The sequence below is a fragment of the Mus pahari genome, unplaced genomic scaffold (assembly GCF_900095145.1).
Source record: "Mus pahari unplaced genomic scaffold, PAHARI_EIJ_v1.1 scaffold_3159_1, whole genome shotgun sequence".
NCBI lineage: Eukaryota > Metazoa > Chordata > Mammalia > Rodentia > Muridae > Mus > Mus pahari.
The window spans coordinates 45,957-64,448 of record NW_018392311.1 but is presented as its reverse complement, the minus strand read 5'-3'; the positions used below and the strand labels follow the sequence as shown (position 1 = coordinate 64,448).

The 18,492-nt window shown below is 34.8% G+C and overlaps 1 protein-coding gene across 1 annotated transcript in view; it reads left to right on the top strand.

Annotated features, from left to right (window-relative positions):
• LOC110314935 (vomeronasal type-2 receptor 116-like) overlaps positions 1 to 16,029 on the top strand; it is a 26,014-nt gene extending 9,985 nt beyond the window's left edge. Inside the window, exons 4-6 of the mRNA XM_021189120.1 lie at positions 1,756 to 1,983; positions 2,317 to 2,440; positions 15,113 to 16,029. Of these exons, the coding sequence (XP_021044779.1) occupies positions 1,756 to 1,983; positions 2,317 to 2,440; positions 15,113 to 16,029 (1,269 nt within the window). The remainder of the gene's footprint in view (positions 1 to 1,755; positions 1,984 to 2,316; positions 2,441 to 15,112) is intronic.
• Positions 16,030 to 18,492: the final 2,463 nt, after the last annotated feature.

The window sequence follows — 18,492 nt, the reverse complement described above, 5'->3', positions numbered from 1 at the left end:
CATCTATGGTAACTGAGAGTATTGCTGGGCTGGCATTTGTGTTCTCTTAGGGTCTGTATCATATCTATCCAGGATCTTCTGGCTTTCATAATTTCTGGTGAATAGTCTGGTGTAATTTTAATCAGCCTGCCTTTCTATGTTACTTAGCCCTTTTCCCTTGCTGCTTTAAATATTCTATCTTTATGTAGTACATTTGCTGTTCTGATTATTAAGTATTGGGAGGAATTTCTCTTCTGGTCCAGTCTACTTGGGGTTCTGTATGCTTCTTTTATGTTCATGGGCATCTCCTTCTTTATGTTTAGGAAGTTTTCTTGTATAATTTTGTTGAAGATATTTGCTAGCCCTTTAAGTTGAAAATCTTCATTCTCAGCTACTATTATTACGCGAAGTTTTGGTCTTCTCATTGTTTCCTGAATTTCCTGGATATTTAGAGTTAGGATCTTTTTGCATTTTTATTTTCTTTGATTGTTTTGCCCATGTTCTCTATGGAATCTTCTGCAGCTGAGATTCTCTCTTCTATCTCCTGTATTCTATTGCTGATGCTCACATCTATGGTTCCTGATTTCTTTCCTAGGATTTCTATCTTCAGAGGTATAACATTTTGGGTTTTCTTTATTGCTTCTATTTCCTTTTTAGGTCTGGGATGGTTTTGTTCAATTCTATCACCTGTTTGTTTCTGTTCTCCTCTCTCCCTTTAAGGACTTCTACCTCTTTAGAAGTATTCTCCTGTTTTTATTTAAGAACTTGTATCTCTTTAGCAGTGTTCTCCTGCATTTCTTTAATAATGTCCTTCTTAAAGTCCTCTACCAGCATCATGAGTTATGCTTTTCAATCTGTTTCTTGCTTTTCGGGTGTTTTGGTGTATTCAGGACTGACTAAGGTGGGAGTGCTAGGTTCTGATGATGGTGAGTGGTCTTGGTATCTTTTAGTAAGATTCCTACATTTGCCTTTCGCCATCTGGTGATCTCTGGAGTTAGTTGTCATAGTTGTCTCTCATTGGAGCTTGTTCCTCCTGTAATTCTGTTAGACTCTGTCAGCAGTCCTGGGAGTCCAGCTCTCTCTTGAGTCTCAGTGGTTGGATTACTCTCTGCAGGGAAGCTCTCCTCTAGGTGCAGAGAGGCCTGGAGTTCTGATCTGCCTCCTGGCTGGAGAAGTAGGGCCAAAAGTGTGCCTGTCCCAGAAGATGTGTTGCCTCTGCAGTTTATTCACTCACCTGCACAGACTAGCCACTGTGGGACCCTGGACACTATGTGACTCTCTCATCTGCTCTGGCAGACAGAGCCCTCACAGGTGGCCACCTTTCCTCTGGTGAGGAAGGTGCCCAAATTTCTGGAGGCGAAACAGAGTCTGACCCAGAAGTTAGGTTGCTTCTGTCTGTCCCAAAGCTTTGTAGCTTCTGCAGTCCACACTCTTGCTAGTGCAGACTGGAGCCTAAGCGAACCGGAGCAAAAATGGCTCTCCTGCCAGCTCAGGCCTTGAGACTCCTCCCAGGCAGACACCCCTCCTCGGGCAGGAAAGGTGCTAGGTAACTGGAGCCAGAAACAGGATCTTTCCTAGAAGCTGTGTCACTTCTGCAGGCCTCCATCTCCCTGGCAGTGCACCAGAGCAAAGATTGTAATGAATACTTCTTCTAAAGGATAATAATAATTTGGAATAATTTGGAGAGGATAATAACAATTTGGAACTTTCTAAATATAATACTTTCTATTCTAAAGTAGAAGCTTAGTTGAAACTAAAATGACAAATGTGTTTTAGATGTTTTCTATACTGAAGACATTACAATTTGTAAATCCTGCTGGAGACCTAGTCAACATGAACCAGAATTTGAAACAGGATACAGAGTATGACATTTTCTATATAATGGATTTTCAAAAAGATTATGGACTTAAAATGAAAATAGGAAGATTTTCAGGTTATCTTCCAAGTGGTCTACAGCTATATATGTCTAAGGAAATGGTGGAGTGGGCTACAGATATGGACCAGGTAATTTATTCATAATTTTAATGTTTAACTTGGAGCACAATTACCTAATATAACCTCCTCTTTTGCTTTTTTATGGAAAAATACTTGGCATTTCTTCATTTATTGACTTATTATAAATTTCACCAGTTATTATCTTATTCTTACACTTTTATTGGATAGTTCTTAATATATAAACCATCATACAGTCATGCATTTTATCTTAAAAAAACAGTAAAATTTAATATGACATATGTGTGTTAAACAAGGTCTTCTATTAGATCTCTGTTATGTGAATCACTGGTTGTTTATCCATAAGGATATTGTCCTTGTTTATAGGCCTATATTTTTCCACAGATTCTACCCTCAATATGTAGTATGCCTTGCAGTCCAGGACTGAGAAAATCCCCTCAGGAAAAAAAGGATATCTGCTGTTTTGTTTGTAACTCCTGCCCAGAAAATGAAATTTCGAACATGACAAGTAAGGTTATCATTTATCAAAATATTCAGATTGAATTTTTCTCCCATATTAAAAGAGTTCTCAAAAGTCCTTTGTGGAAAGTAAAAGATATATCATATTTAGGAGTCAAAAGCCTCAGATATATTTTTATTTAAAATAATAAACTCTCTCTTTAACTGTATTTTTGTCTTGTTATTCTATATACCTGGAAAAATGATATTATTCCTGAATATTTCTTTAGAATAATAAAGATGACTGCATTATGACATGTTTTTGTTTTTCAATTTTATTAAAAATAGGACTAATATGCATTTACAACACTTCACTTTTTATTCACTTTATAGTCTGCTCACATTCCCCCATCCATCCTCTTCTGCCAGTCCCATTCTTACAAATTCATCCCCCTCATATACCCTAATCTTCCCATTAGAGAAGAACAGAGTCCCCTTGTATACTGTTCTACCATGTGTTATATGTTCAAAGCAGGCCTAGTGCTGAGGTCCAATGTGGCAGCCCAAGTAGGGAAATGAAATCCTATGGTAGGTCACAAAGATAGAGACAGATTTTGCTCCACTTGTGACAGGACCCAGATGGAGAACAAGGTGTACATTTGCTATTTATATTTAGGGACCCTAGCTCCAGTCTTAGCATGCTCCCCAATTAGTGTTCTAGTCCTTATGAATACCTAGAGGCCCAGGTTATTTGATTCTGTAGGTGTTCTTGTAGTGTCCTTGATTCGTCTAGCTCACCTATGTCTATTCCAAACTTTACAGAATACTTGATAAACTCATCATATTTCCTGTTGGTTTCTTTATACCTGCTGCTACATGAAGCCCATAAAGAGACAGTTCTGCTATGTTCCTGTTTGCAAGCATAACAGTATTATTAATAGTGGCAGACTTTGGCTGCATCATAGGTTTTTGGGAAAATCATTGGTTGGCACTTTCTACAGACTCTCCTCCATCCATATTCCTGGAAATAATAATGACAAATATTTGGTTGAATGTTCCCTGGATGGATTGATGTCACTTTCTTTCCTTTTGAAGTTGTGCCTATCTAAAGAAGGTACCCTATTAAGTTTCTATATCCCTTTCTATTTAGAATCTTAGTTAGGGTCATCACTGTATATTCCCTGTATCCTTACCTTACCCAGCCCTCCATCTAGTCCCAGATAAGACCCTCGTCAATTTCTATTCTCACTCCCAGGCATGTCTGTCCCTTCAAGCCATGGTCTTTCACCATCCCTTTACCCCCTTACTCCCACTTCAACAACTTTTTCTATATTAATTGACTTCCTAAGACTATTTAGTTGCAACTTCTGTATAATATTTGTACATCCACATTTGGAAGCACCTTATTACCCATTTTCTTTGGGTCAGTGGTTTGTAGCATGGTTATGCCAAAATTTATGTCTAATATCTACGTGAAATGAGTACATAAGATCCATGTCTTTTTTAGTCTGGCCTATCTCATTCAGGATGATATACTAAATTCCATTCATTTGCTTGAATATTTCAAGATGTGGGGTTTTGCTACCTAAATAGTATTCTTTTGTGTAGGAGTGCCCTATTTTTTATCCTTTCTTCAGTGGAGGGAAATATTGCTTGTTTCTAGTTTCTGGGTATTTTGAATAAAGCTGAGATGTTCATAGTTGAACAAATCTGTATGTGGTAGATTGGGACACCTTTTGGGTATATTAACAGGAGGGTTATAGCTTGGTCATAAAGTTGCAGCTTTCCTAGTTTTCTGAGAAAACATCATATTGATTTCCAAAGTTTTTGTACAATTTTGCATTGCCAACAGCAATGGAGGAGCTTTTCTCTTTCTACATGGTTTTGACATCATGTGCCACACCTTGAGATATTTTTTATTATACTCATTCTCTCAGGTATAAAATGGTATATCAGGATTCTTTGATTTGCATTTCACTGATGGCAGTTTAGTATTAATATGAGGTCTAGGTTTGTCATAGCCTGAAGAATACATGATCATGGCCAAGAGACTATAATATGGGTGAGTGCTAGATTCTGCCCCATACCAGTTAAACCTCCTTATTTTCAATAACCTAAGAGGAAACTGTCCTCAGCAATGGGGGGACACTCTCAAATTTCAAATGATGACCTTTCGTTCTACCATCAGTCTGTCTTGTTTAGGTACATTCATGGGAACGACTCATCCAACAAGACAGCCAATGGCTATCCATTCCTATCAATTGCCTAGTTAACAAAGATGGCAAGTTCAGTCTCTGTATTCTTTATTAAGGGCATTCCTCAATAGGATTATCTTTATACATCCAGGAGATTTCCACTGAACTGTATTTCCACACTGTCCATCAAATACTTTCCAAATCTAGGTCTTTATCTCCATCGACACTCTCTCCATAACCTACCAAAGATCACTTCCTTTCCTATCATTTTGGTCCCCAATAACAAAAATTATATATTTCTCCTTCCCAGAGAGATATATCTTTCTCTGTTCAGACTTCTTTACATAGCAATCTGGGCTTCAGCATTGTAGCTTCTTATCATTTATTTAACAGCGATTATCAAATTTTGAGCCGATATTTACAATATTTGCTTTCTGTCACTGGGTTATTTTATTCAGGTTGATATCTTTTTTGTTCCATTCATCTGACAGTAAATTTCATGATGTCATTTTATTTTAAACAGTTGGGTCATCCTGTGTTGTGTAGTTGGAATATACTTTCTTTATCCTTTCCCCAGTTGAAGTACATCTAGGTTGTTTTCATTTTTGTTTCTTTTAAATAAAACTACAAAGAACTTAATAAAGCAAGTGTTGTTGTGGTAAGATAGAATATATTTTGGGTACATATGTAAGAGTGTTAAAGCTGGGTTTGATGGTAAATATAATCCCAATTTTCTTATAAATTTCCTTATTGATTTCCATAGTTGCTCTATAAGTTCACACTCACATCAGCAATGAAAGTATATTCCCCTTGGCCCAAATTCTTATCAATATGAGTAATGGCTTTTATTATCATTATTATCACTATCATTATTACTATTATTATTATTATTACTATTAAAATATAAATTTATTTTTAAGTGTTGTTATAATATGTTTTTATTTTAATTGGATATTTTCTTTATTTAAATTTCAAATGTTATCCCCTTTCCTGTTTTTCCCCCGGGAAACATCCATTCCATCTCCCACACCTGCTTTTATGTGGATGTTTCCCTTTTCATCTACCCACTTCCGACTTCCAATGCTGGTGTTTCTCTACACTGGGGAAATTAGCCTTCACAGGACCAAGGGCTATTCCTCCCATTGATGCCCAACAAGGCCATCCTCTGCAGCATATATGGCTGGAAACATGGGTCCCTCCATATGTACTTGAGCTCTGTGTGGTTTGGTTGGTTGATAATATGGCTCTTCCTATGGTGTTACAAACTCCTCCATCTCCTTTAGTCCTTTCTCTAACTCCTCCATTGGGAAGCCTGTGCTCAGTCCAATGGTTGCCTATGAACCTCTGTCTCTGTATTTGTCAGATTTTGGCAGACCTTCTCACTAGTCAGGTATATCAGTCACCTGTCAGCATGCACTTCTTAGCATTCAAGATAGTCTCTGGGTTTTGTGTCTGTATATGGTATGGGTTCCCACATGGGGTAGTCTCAGTATGGCCATTCCTTCGGTGTCTGATTCACACATTGTCTCTTTATTTGCTTCAAGGTATATTTTGTTCCCCTTTCTAAGAAGGACTGAGGCATCCACACTTGGTTAGCTATAACCTTGCTATAAGTTTTCTTTAGAAACTTTAGGTATGTTTATTACATTAGGAATTATGCCAGTATTTATCTTGGCTATAAACTTACTGTAAATTGTCTTTAGAATCTTTCGGTATGTTTCTTGCATTAGGAATTATACAAGTATTTATCATGATGAGATAGAGAATCTTTTTGATGTGTTCATGAATTTTGTTTGCAAGTGTTTTATTGAATAATTTAACATGTTTATTTTTTAGAGAAATTAATACATAATTCCCTTTCTTCATTGAAACTTTATGCAGCTTGTGTGTTAAGGTAACTATAGATTCAGAAAATGAGCTGGGAAATGATCCTTCTGTATCTCTTTTGTGGAATAATTTGGGATGTACTAGTGTTATGTCTTTGAAACTCTGGTTGAAGTTTTACCTAAATACAATTTGAACATAGGCTTTGTTGTGTTTGGGAGTATTTAAATGAGTGGTTCTATTTTAATGGGTGACATTGGTCTATGTAAATTGCATGTCTGGTCATGACTTCACTTTGATGAGTGTTTCCTATAAGAAAATAATCATTTTTTTTATTTTATTAGATTTTGTGGAGTGCTAGATTTTAAAGTGTGTCCTAATAATTCCCTTCAGTGTCTGCTATTTTCTCTTTACATTATTTATTTATCTATTCATTTAGTATTTTGGATATTTTTTTCTATAACCTTTTCATTGGTTGGATAATGGTCAGCCTATCTTGTTGGATGAATTAAAAATTTATATTTTCTAAATCTTTCTGTCTTTATCTTTTTATATTTTTAATTTCATCCTTCATTTTCATAATTTATTGCCATCTAATTTCCTTAGGTATATTTAAACATTTTGTTGTTGTTGCTGAGCCTTTACATGTGCTTTTAACTTGCCAGTATGTGATCTCTCTAATTTCTTAGGTAAATATTTAGTGCCATTAACTTTTCTTTTAGCAGCTCTCTCATTGTGTCCCGTATATTTGAGATTGTTGTGTACAAATGTTCATTGAATTCTAGAAAATCTACATTTTTTATTTTTATCTTTTTAAATTTTTATTTTATTTTATTTTATTTTCCTTTATTTTGTTTTGTTTTATTTTATTTTTTGAGACAGGTTTTCTCTGTGTAGCCCTAGCTGTTCTGGAACCCACTCTGTAGACCAGGGTGGCCTCAAACTCAGAAATCCACCTGCCTCTGCCTCCCTATTGCTGGGATTAAAGGTATGTGCCACCACTGCCCAGCTTTTTTTATTTTTGTCTTAATCCATTGTATCATTAAACTAAGAGTTATTTATTCCCCATGAGTTTGTAAGCCTACTGTGGTTCCCTTTGTATATGATACCCATCATTAGTACATGATGATCGGCTAGGGTATAATGAGTTATTTAAATTTTCCTGGATCTATTGAGACTTGCCTTGTTTCTGACTTGGTAGATTTTTTGAGAAAACTGTGTGAGTTGCTGAAAAAGAAGTTTATTCTTTAATGTTTAGCATAATGATCTTTATATATTTGTTACATTAATTTGATTTATATGATTAGTTAACTACAGTGTTCTTCATTTTAAACTTTTGTCTAGATGAATTGTCCATTGTTTTGAGTATGTAGATGAAGCTGTGTTCATCCGCATCTGTATCGGTAAGGCTCTAGCTGAACTTCTCTGTGACAGCTATATCAGGTTCCTATCAGCAAGTGCTTCTTTGCATCAGCAATAGTTTCTGGGTTTGGTGTGTGCATAAAGAATAGATGCATAGGTGGGGCAGTCTCTGGATGGCCTTTCTTTGAATCTCTGCTCCATTCTTTGTCCCTGCACTTTCTGTTGACATGTGCAATTCAGGATTAATATTTTTCAGATGAGTTTGTGGTGCCATTGCTCACCTGGGGGTCATTCACTAGATGTGGTCTCTACAGTTTCAATCTCAAATTTGTTAGGTATTTCAGATAATGTCCTCCCTATTGTGTCCTGAGAACCTCTTGGTTCCCTGGCATTTGGAACATTCTAGGGGCTATACCCAGTTATCTCTCCTCAACTGCTACTCTCCCTGCACATTCATGAACCTCCACACTTCTCCTCTATCTCAGTACTTATATAACCTGACACCCTTTTCTCCCTAGCCCTCCTCCCTCCCTTCCAGATCCCTCTCTCCCTCTACTTCCAAAGATTATTTCATTCCCCTTTCTGATAGGACTGCATACTCCACATTTTGATGTGGTCTTCTTTTTTCTTGGGTTTCATATGGGATAAGAGGTGTATAGTGGGAATTCCCCAGGTTCTTTTTGAATAATATCCACTTATTATAGATTACATTCTACATGTGTGCGTGTGTGTGTGTGTGTGTGTGTGTGTGTGTGTGTGTTTTACTGGGTTACCTCACAAAGGATGATAATTTTACATTCCATCCATTGGCCTCTGAATTTTGTGAAGTGATTGGTTTTAATAGCTAAGTAGTATTCCATTGTGTAAATATGTCACATTTACTGAATCCATTCCTCTGTTGAGAGTACCTCTAGGTTGTTCCCAGCTTCTGCTTATTTTAAATAAGTTTGCTATAAACTTAGTGGAACATGTGCCCTTGCTATATGTTGGGGCATCATTTGTGTATATACCCTGGAGCCTTGTAACTGGGGCCTCAGGTAAAATTATTTGCAATTTTCTGAGGAACCACCAGACTTATTTCTAGAGTGGTTGTATCAGCTTGCAATCCCAGCAGCAATGGAAGAATGTTCCAGTTTCCCCACTACTTTGTCAACATTTGCTGTCACCTGAGTTTTTGATATTAGCCATTCTGATGGTTGTGAGTTGGAATTTCAGGGTTATTTGATTTGTGCTTTCCTGGTGATTAAGGATATTAAACTTTTTTTTTATTTTATAGAATGTTTTGTGTATTTACATTTCAAATGTTATCCCTTTCCTGGTTTCTCCTACAACATCCCCATCCCATTCTCTCTCCCTGCTTCTATACTGGTGGTCCCCCATTCACCCACTCCTGCACTCCCTTCCTGGACAGTCTTTGAGCCTTCTCAGAACAAAGGGCATCTCTTCTTATTGATGTCCAACAAGGCCATCCTCTGCTACATGTGTGGCTATAGCCATGGGACCTACCAGGTATACTCTTTGGCTGATGGTTTAGCTCCTGAAATCTCTGGGGTATCTGGTTGGATGGCATTGTTCTTTTTATGGGTTGCAAACTCCTTCAGCCCCATCAATCCTTTCTCTGAGTCCCACACTAGGCACTATCTCCTCAGAACAATGTTTGGCTGCAAGCATTCACTTCTGTATTTGCTAGCCTCTGTAAAAGCCTCTCAGGAAACTGTATCAGGCGCATGACAGCAAGCTCTTCTTTATGTGCTTCTCAGCCATTTGAGATTCCTCAGTTGAGATTTATCTGTTTAGCTCTGTTCCCCATTTTAATAGTGTAAATTGTTTCTCTGGAGTCCAACATATTGAGTTCTTTGTATATTTTGGATGTTAGCCCATTTTAGATGAAGGGTAGTTAAAGGTCTTTTCCTAATCAGTGGGTTACCATTTTTTTTTCTATTGATAATGTCCTTTGCCTTACAGAAGCTTTTCAATGTTATGAGGTCCCATTTCTCAAATCTTGATCTTGGAGAATAAGACTGGATGTTCTTTTCAGGAAATTTTGTCCTTTCCAATATATTTGGGGTTCTTTCCCACTTCTTCTATTAGATTCATTTTATCTGGCTAGGTGGACATTCATGTTACACTTGGACTTAAGCTTTGTACAAGGAGATAAAATTTGGTCAATTGCATTTTTCAATGCTTATGTGCAGTATCATATAATCTACAAATACCATTATCTTGACTCCCTCCTTTCCAATTTGCATTATGCTAATCTCATTTTGTTGTCTAATTGCTATGGATAGAATTCCAAGTACTATATTTATTAGATGGGGGACAGTGGACAGCCTTGATTTGTCCCTGATTTTAGAGGGATTGCTTCAAGTTTCTCTCCATTTAGTTTGATGTTGGTCATTGGCTTGCTGTATATTACATTTATTATATTTAGGTATGTCCCTTGATTTCCAGGTTTCTCCAATACTTTTAGCAAGAAGGGCTCTTGTATTTTTGTCAAAGACTTTTTCAGAATCTAATGAGATGGTCACATTTTGGTTTTTAATTTTTTTTTGAGTTTGTTTATATAGTGTATTATGTTGATGGATATCCATATATTGAACCATCCCTGCTTCACTGGGATGAAGTCTTCTTGATCATAATGTATGATCATTTTGATATGTTCTTGTATTCTGTTTGCATGAATTTTATTGAGTATTTTACTTCAATATTCTTGAAGAAAAATGTTTTTAAATTCTCTCTTGTTTTTTCTTGGTCTTTGTGTGATAAAGGTATCAGTTTAACTGTAGATTCAAATAATTTACTCAGTAGTGTTCCTCGTGCATCTTTTTTATGATAGAGTATGAGAATTAATGATATTAGGTCATTTTTGAAAGTTTGAATGAATCCTGAACGAAAACCATCTGATCCTGGGGAATTTATTCTTTGTAGACTATTGCTCACTGTTTCAATTTCCTTGGGGCTTGTTTGAATGTTTAATGGTTTCTCTGATCCTTATTTAACTTTGGCACCTGGTATCTGTCTAGAACATAATCTATTTCATCTAAATTTTCCAGTTTAATTGAGTATAGGCTTTTGTAGTAGAGTTTGGTAAGTTTTAATTTCTTCAGTTTCTGTTGTTATGTCTCTATTTTCATTTCTGATTTTATTAATTTGAATAAGGTCTCTGTGTCTTTTGATTATTCTGGATAAGAGTTTATCTATCTTATTGATTTCTCAATGTACCACTTCCTGGTTTTGTTGATTCTTTAAGTAGATCTCTTTGTTTCTATTTGGATAAATTCAGACTTGAGTTTGATTATTACCTATTATCTACTCGTCTTACATGTATTTTTGCTGATTTGTACTTGAGCTTTCCAATGTGTTGTTAAGCTGCTAGTATATGCTCTCACCAAATTCTTTTTGGAAGCACTCAGAGCTATGAAATTTTTGCTTACCACTGCTTTCATTGTGGTTCATGTTTCCATAAGTTTCACTCTCATTTTCATTAAATTCTAAATATCCTTTAATTCCTTTCTTTATTTCTTTATTGGTCAAGTTTTTATTGAGTAGATAGTTATTTAGCTTCCATGTATATGTGGACTTCCTGTTGTTTTGTTTTTGTTGAAGTGCAGCATTGGTCTGTGCTGATCTGACAGAATGCATGTGATTACTTCAGTTGCCTTGTATTGGTTGAGGCTTGTTTTGTGTCTGATTATATGGTCTATTTTTGAGACATTACCATGAGGTTCTGAGAAGGTATATTCTTTCTTTTTAGGGTGAAATGATCTGTAGGCATGTGTGAAGTCCACTGGGTTTATACCTTCTCTTAGTTTCACTGTGTATCTGTTTAGTTTCTGTTTCCATGATTGGTCATTAGTGGAAGTAGAGTCTCAAAGTCTCTTAATATTTTATAAGGTAGGTTTAGTGTATGCTTTGGCTTCCTTATGTTTCTTTTACAAATGTGGGTGACCCTGATTTTGGGGCACAGATATTCAAGATGTTCAATTGCTCCTACTGCTGAATTTTTCCTTTAATCAATATGTAGTATTTGTCCCCATATTTTTTGGTAACTTTTGATTGAAAATCTATATTATTGGATACTAGAAATTCTAACCCAGCTTGTTTCTTGCAGCCATTTGGATTGAAAATATTTTCCAGTCTTTTCCTTTGAAGTAGTATCTGTCTTTGTCATTGAGGTATGTTTCCTTTATAAAGCAAAATGCTGGTCGTGTATAAATATCTAGAGTGCTAGTCTATTTCATTTTCTTGGAGAATTAAATCCATGAATGTTGAGAGATATTAAGGACCAACAGTTGTTGCTTTCTGTTATTTTCCTTTTTAGAGGTGGACTATACTTGTGTGGTTCTCTTCTTTTTGTGTTGTCATGAGATTAGTTTCTTCCTTTTCTGGGGTGTTGTTTCTCCACTTGTTTGGATTTTTTTTTCTTCTATTATCCTCTGTAGGACCTAACTGTGGAAATATATTATTTACATTTGGTATTGTTTTGGAATACATTTATTTATTCTTTGATATTTGATAGTTTTCCTGAGTATATTAGCATAAGCTCACTTTTTTGTTTTCTTAGGGTCTGTGTGACATCTTCCTAAGATCTTTGGCTTTTAGAATCTGTCTTAAGAACTCTGGTTTAATTCTAATGAGTAAACCTTTATGTGTTACTTGATCTTTCCTCTTACCATTTTCAATATTCTTTATTTGTTCAGTGTATTTTGCATTTAATTTTTATGTGATAGGAGGAATTTCATTTCTGTTTCCATCTGTTTGGTGTTTTGTAGATATCTTATATGTTTATAGGCATCTTGTTTTCTAGGTTAGGGAAGATCTTTCTATAATTTTTAAAGAAGATTTTTGCTGGCCTTGTTATTTGGGAAACTTCACTCTCTTCTATACCTCTAATTTGCTCTTTTAACTTTATAAATTTTAATTTTTTATATCACTTGGTGTATTGATTATTATGTGTCACTGGTAATTTCTTTTCTGATCTGATAGATTTGTTGTTCTACAGCTTTCTTGTGCCTTTATATTTTTCTTCTTTTCACGTAAGGAATAGTCAACTCTATGGTTTTGTTAAAAATATTTTCTTAGCCTTTGAGCTGGTATGCTCCATACTTTATGCTTAAAATCCTTAATCTGGCTGTTCATAGTCCTATATGTCCTGAAAGTTGTCTCTCTTGGAGTTTTATATTTAAGGTTTTCTGTGACTGCTGTAACAATTTCTTCTATAATGATTTCAATAACTGAGATTCTTTCTTCCATCTTTTTTATTTTATTGGGAAATCTTTTCTTGTTTGCATTCCTCAGTTTTTTATTCCAGATATTTTCTCAGATTGTGTTTTCTTTACTGTTTCTCTTTCCTTTTACAGGAAAAAAAAAACATTCATTTGTTTCCTTCAACAGATTAATTGTTTATGCTATGAACTTGTTTAGGAAACTTACTTATTTCCTCCAATTGTTTCAATTTTCTTGGCTTTGATTAACAAAATTTTTAATTTCTTTGTTTCTGTTGACCGAAGTTTTCAAGTGATCTCTTTTAATGTTTTTTTTTTTTTTTCAAAGACCATACTAATCATCAAATTTATACATACTTCTATGGTCTTTTGGTTCTACTTTAGCCAAGTTAGAAGATTAGAACCTGCTATTGTAGGAGGCACATTGCCCTTGACTTATCTTATTTATTTATTTATTTATTTATTTATTTATTTATTTATTTATTTATTGGCACCTAGGTATTTAAATTTATGCTGATTATAGGTCTACCAGCTGACTCCTGGGTTTGTCTTGGTTGTGTGGGTTATTACTCCATGGGTTCTGATTTATGTGTAATTTTCAGAGTGTGGGTTGGCTGAGATTTGCCTGCTCTTCTGGTATGTTCATGGATAAGGCTTGCTAGCATTGATTGATGATTAATAGAAGGCCAGGGTGATAGTCTTATAGAGCCACAGGAGGCATGGACTGTTTTGAAATAAAGCTGCTCTAGTTATATTATTACAATACTATGTGAAATCTGAGAATTATGTATAGGGTAATAGAGAGGGTGGCTAGGGTCTATAGACAGCCTACCAGTTCTTCTTGTAGGCATGTCCTGTTGTTGACCAAGGGATTTTACTTCTTTGTATTATTTATAAAGGCTTGAATATATGTGTGTTTAATTTTCCCCATCCTTCCTACAAAATAAACCCTCTTTACTGCTTTTGATATTTATGACTGATTTTTTAACTTTTGTTGCATACAAAGATTTTCTGTATATAAAAATGTTTCTAAGTACAATAAATTAGTCTGTATAGTATTACTTTTGTGTTTTTGGGGAAGACTATTTTGTTATTCAAGGACAATTACTGTGTATCCTCTACTCTAGAAAAATATCTCTACATTCCTTGGTTGTCTTTAGTTCCCTATGTAATATTGTTGCCTGATAATCTTTCCGTACTCCACTTTGTTATGTTTATTGTTTTGTTTCTCAGCAAGTTTATGTTTAAGATTCTCTTTTGCTGAGATTTTCTGGTATTTATTAGTGATCATCTTAGAAAATGCAAAATATAAACACTCATCAAATTGTTAAATACTAACTGTTACAATCTGTAATGTTTTAAATTAGAAATCAATTTTATAGTTATATTCATTAGACAAGACTCCAAAACTCTTAATTTTACTATGATTATCTGTAGTGGTGTCTGTCCCTTTCATACAGTAAGGACTATCCTTTTTTAATTTGTTTTGTTTTGTTTTGTTATGGTTTTTTTTTGTTTGTTTTTTCGAGACAGGGATTCTCTGTCTAGCCCTGGCTGACCTGGAACTCACTCTGAAGACCAGAATGGCCACGAACTCAGAAATCTGCCTGCCTCTGCCTCCCAAGTGCTGGGATTAAAGGCATGTGCCCCTACTGTCAGGGAGTAGGACTATGCTTATTTATGTGCATAAGGAAATTATTGGGAGCATAGTTAGGGATTAAAATATTTTAGTAACATGTTGACCATATATTGTTTTCTAAGATATGGAGTGTATATGATTTATTTGTCTAACAATCAACTTGAGACCACATGTGGAACAAAAGAGTTGCTCATCAATAAACATTAAGATATATGCACACATTCCAATTTTAGTTATTTTTGCATAATAGTGAGCATGATCAAATTATAAAAGTTTGTTTCCTTAATGATCAAGCTAAAATATGTGATTGTGGAAATATGAAAATTATATGATGGCATGAGTTTTTGAAATATGCTATAAATATCTTGAATATATAAGATAATATGCCACAAGATGCAAGTCTAATTTAGCTATGATTTTTTCCAATGCATTAATTCAGTATGTCTTATATATGATAATGAATAAATATATCTGATAACTCTTTCCTTTTATATTAGACATGGATCAGTGTTTGAAGTGTCCAGAAGATCAATATGCCAATGAAGACCATACTCTATGTCTCCAAAAAGTTGTGACTATTTTAGATTATAGAGACCCTTTGGGAAAGGCTCTGGCTGGCTTTGCTCTATGCTTCTCTGTCCTTACATCTATTGTATTCTGCATCTTCCTGAAACACCGAGAAACTCCCATCGTCAAAGCCAATAACCGAACTCTCAGCTATGTATTACTAATCTCCCTCGTATTTTGTTTTATCTGTTCCTTGCTTTACATTGGTCATCCCACTGTGGTCATCTGTATCCTGCAGCAGACCACATTTGCCATTGCTTTCACTGTGGCTGCCTCTACTATCCTGGCCAAGACAATTACTGTAGTACTAGCATTTAAGGTCACTGTTCCAGGAAGAATGAGATGGCTGCTTGTGTCAGGGGCACCCAAGTACATCATTATCATATGCACCATGATTCAGCTGATTCTCTGTGGAGTTTGGCTGGGAACTTCTCCTCCATTTGTTCATGCTGATGTACACACGGTACATGGCCACATCATCATTGTTTGCAAAAAAGGTTCAGTGACTGCCTTCTACTGTGTCCTTGGATACATGGGCTCTGTTGCTCTAGCAAGTTTCACTGTAGCTTTCTTGGCCAGGAAACTGCCTGATACATTCAATGAAGCCAAGCTCTTGACATTCAGCATGCTGGTGTTCTGCAGTGTCTGGATCACTTTCATCCCTGTCTACCAAAGCACCAAAGGCAAGACTATGGTTGCTGTGGAAGTTTTCTGTATCTTGGCCTCAAGTGCAGGGCTTCTTCTTTGCATCTTTGCCCCAAAATGCTATATTATTTTATTAAGACCACGGAAAAATTCTTTTCACATGTTCAGGAAACCACATGCTAAAAGTGAAAATATAATTTAAATTTAACCACTTATATAGTATACCAAACTTATGTATATTTTTACAGAGCTGATTTCTAATTATCAAGTATTATGTTGAAATATGAAATTTTTACTTTTTAAACAATGTAGAACATATGCTGTAAAATAAAATTCAAACACATGACCTGGACCTCAGTTTATTGACTCAAGCTGTGTATTCAGACACTTTTATACTTCTAACGACAGGGTTTTTTTTTTTTTTTTTTTTTTTTAATTATAAAACTCTCAGGTATCTGATAATTGGCACTCAGCTTTGCTAATTATTTCACAGATTATCAACCTACCTGTATAAATTTTGTGTAATTGTTACTTTCTAGAAAAAATATTACCATGTTTGTATATACATATAGAAATTAAGAATTAATCCCTTTATATTTTTCTAGTTCTGCAAATAATTTATAAGGAAGAATTAACTAATTTTCCTTGTAACATGATATTCCAGGACATGGAATGATAAAAAAATTATAATGCTATCACTGTTTTCTGTTTCAATTTGAATACTGATCATAATGAAGATGCTCTATTCCTAATATTGTAATTCCTTGAAAGCTTCATTAATGAGGATCTAAAGGAGTCCATAAAAATCTGTTGTTATTTTGCTAAATGGTCATTCCCTAAAACGCATATCTTTGTACTGATGTTTATATTTCAGAACATAGACTTCTCTCAATCTTAGCCATAGATAATTATTTATATAATACATAGCAATTAGTTAAGAATGGATGCTCACAGCCAGCTACTGGATGGAACACAGGGTCCCCAATGGAGGAACTAGAGAAAGTACCCAAGTACCTGAAGGGGGCTGCAACCCTGTAGGTGGAACAACAACAGGAACTAACCAGTACCCCCTGGGGTTTCGTTTCTAGCTGCATTTGTAGCAGAAGATGACCTAATCGGCCATCAGTGGGAATAGAGGCTCCTTGGTCTTCCAAACTCTATATGACCTAGCACAAGGCAAGGCCTGGGCCAAGTAGTGGGAGTTGGTGGGAAGGGAAACAGAGATGGGGGGAGGGGTATGGGAAACTTTCGGGATAGCATTTGAAATGTAAATAAAGAAAATAATAATAAAAAAAAAAGAAAAAAAAAGAAATGCATAATTGTTTAAACTACAAAGAATAACAGACTAGTTTCTTCACCTTACATAAAACATCTTCAACTTCAAGACTTGGAAAATATCTTGTCATAGGAGCCAGAGAAACTAAGGGCCAATCACTTAGAAGGGTTTTGAAATTCTATCTTTATAATAAGATGCTGTTCTTGAAATTCTAATTACTAAACAAAAGCTCCAAAAGATCAAAAATTGAAAACACTGGCATAAATTCTGGAGATCTTCTTTAGGTCTTCTCAAAAATACTTTAAACTATAAGAAGTAGAGAGGGCATTTGGAAGGAAAACTCATTACTTTTTGAGGACATGGTTTATGCTAGAATATACACTGTATAGTAAATGGCCCTAAATTTTTGCACAGTCTAGCATCACTAACTATAAAAAGTGAATTATCAAAAACCAAAGCCAAATTTGGGAGAAGTTTGTATTGAAAAGTGGTAGAAGCTATATAGGAAAATGAGAAAAAATATTATTATGTTACAATGAAATTATTATGAAATTTTATAAGTACTTATGATGTATTAGTTTACATAATAATTGAAAAAATTTGAATTATTCACTAGGCTATTATTCACATGTCATTTATAGTTTGAACCTGAATTCCTAATTTTATTTTCATGAATTTTGCACTAAAACTTTCATCTGTTATAGGAATTCACAAGATCAGATAACTTAGGTGGAATTTTCTGTGAAGAAAAGGAGAGATCCTGCCTTTGAATGTACATAAAAGGTAAGAGTAAAGTTGAACATATGGCAAAGGAACACTGCATAAAAAAATAAAAATTTAAACTAATTAGTATTTTAGCTATATTTATAAGTTATGTGTAAGAATAAGAACTACAGTGTAACTGAAAAAACAGTATCATTTACATCTGTCTTGTTCTCAAATATTCTATACTATTATTGTGTAATTCTCATGGATGAAATACGTGGTAGCTATGGATTGTTCCATGTGTGTCGTTCTGAATGATCTATATTTTACTAAGCTATTGAAAACCTTTTCTAAATTCATAAATCTAAAATGCCTGTGCTTTAAAAGTAAATCAATGGTTTCTATAAAGATATTATATCAAAAATATCTATTAGTGAAATTCAGACTTGGTAATAACTCCTTAGAAAAACTTGGTAGGAAATATATTTCTGTATTGCATATTATAAGAAAGACCTCTCTGTATGGTTCTGCTACTTTCCAAAATAGAAGGGATATTGTTAAGATTGTGATAGGGGCTCAAATTTTCAAAATGTTTACATATTGTCTTGAATTTTGTTGTATTACAGAATACTACTTGAGTAAATACAACATACATAACTCTTAACCCCAGATACAGAATACACA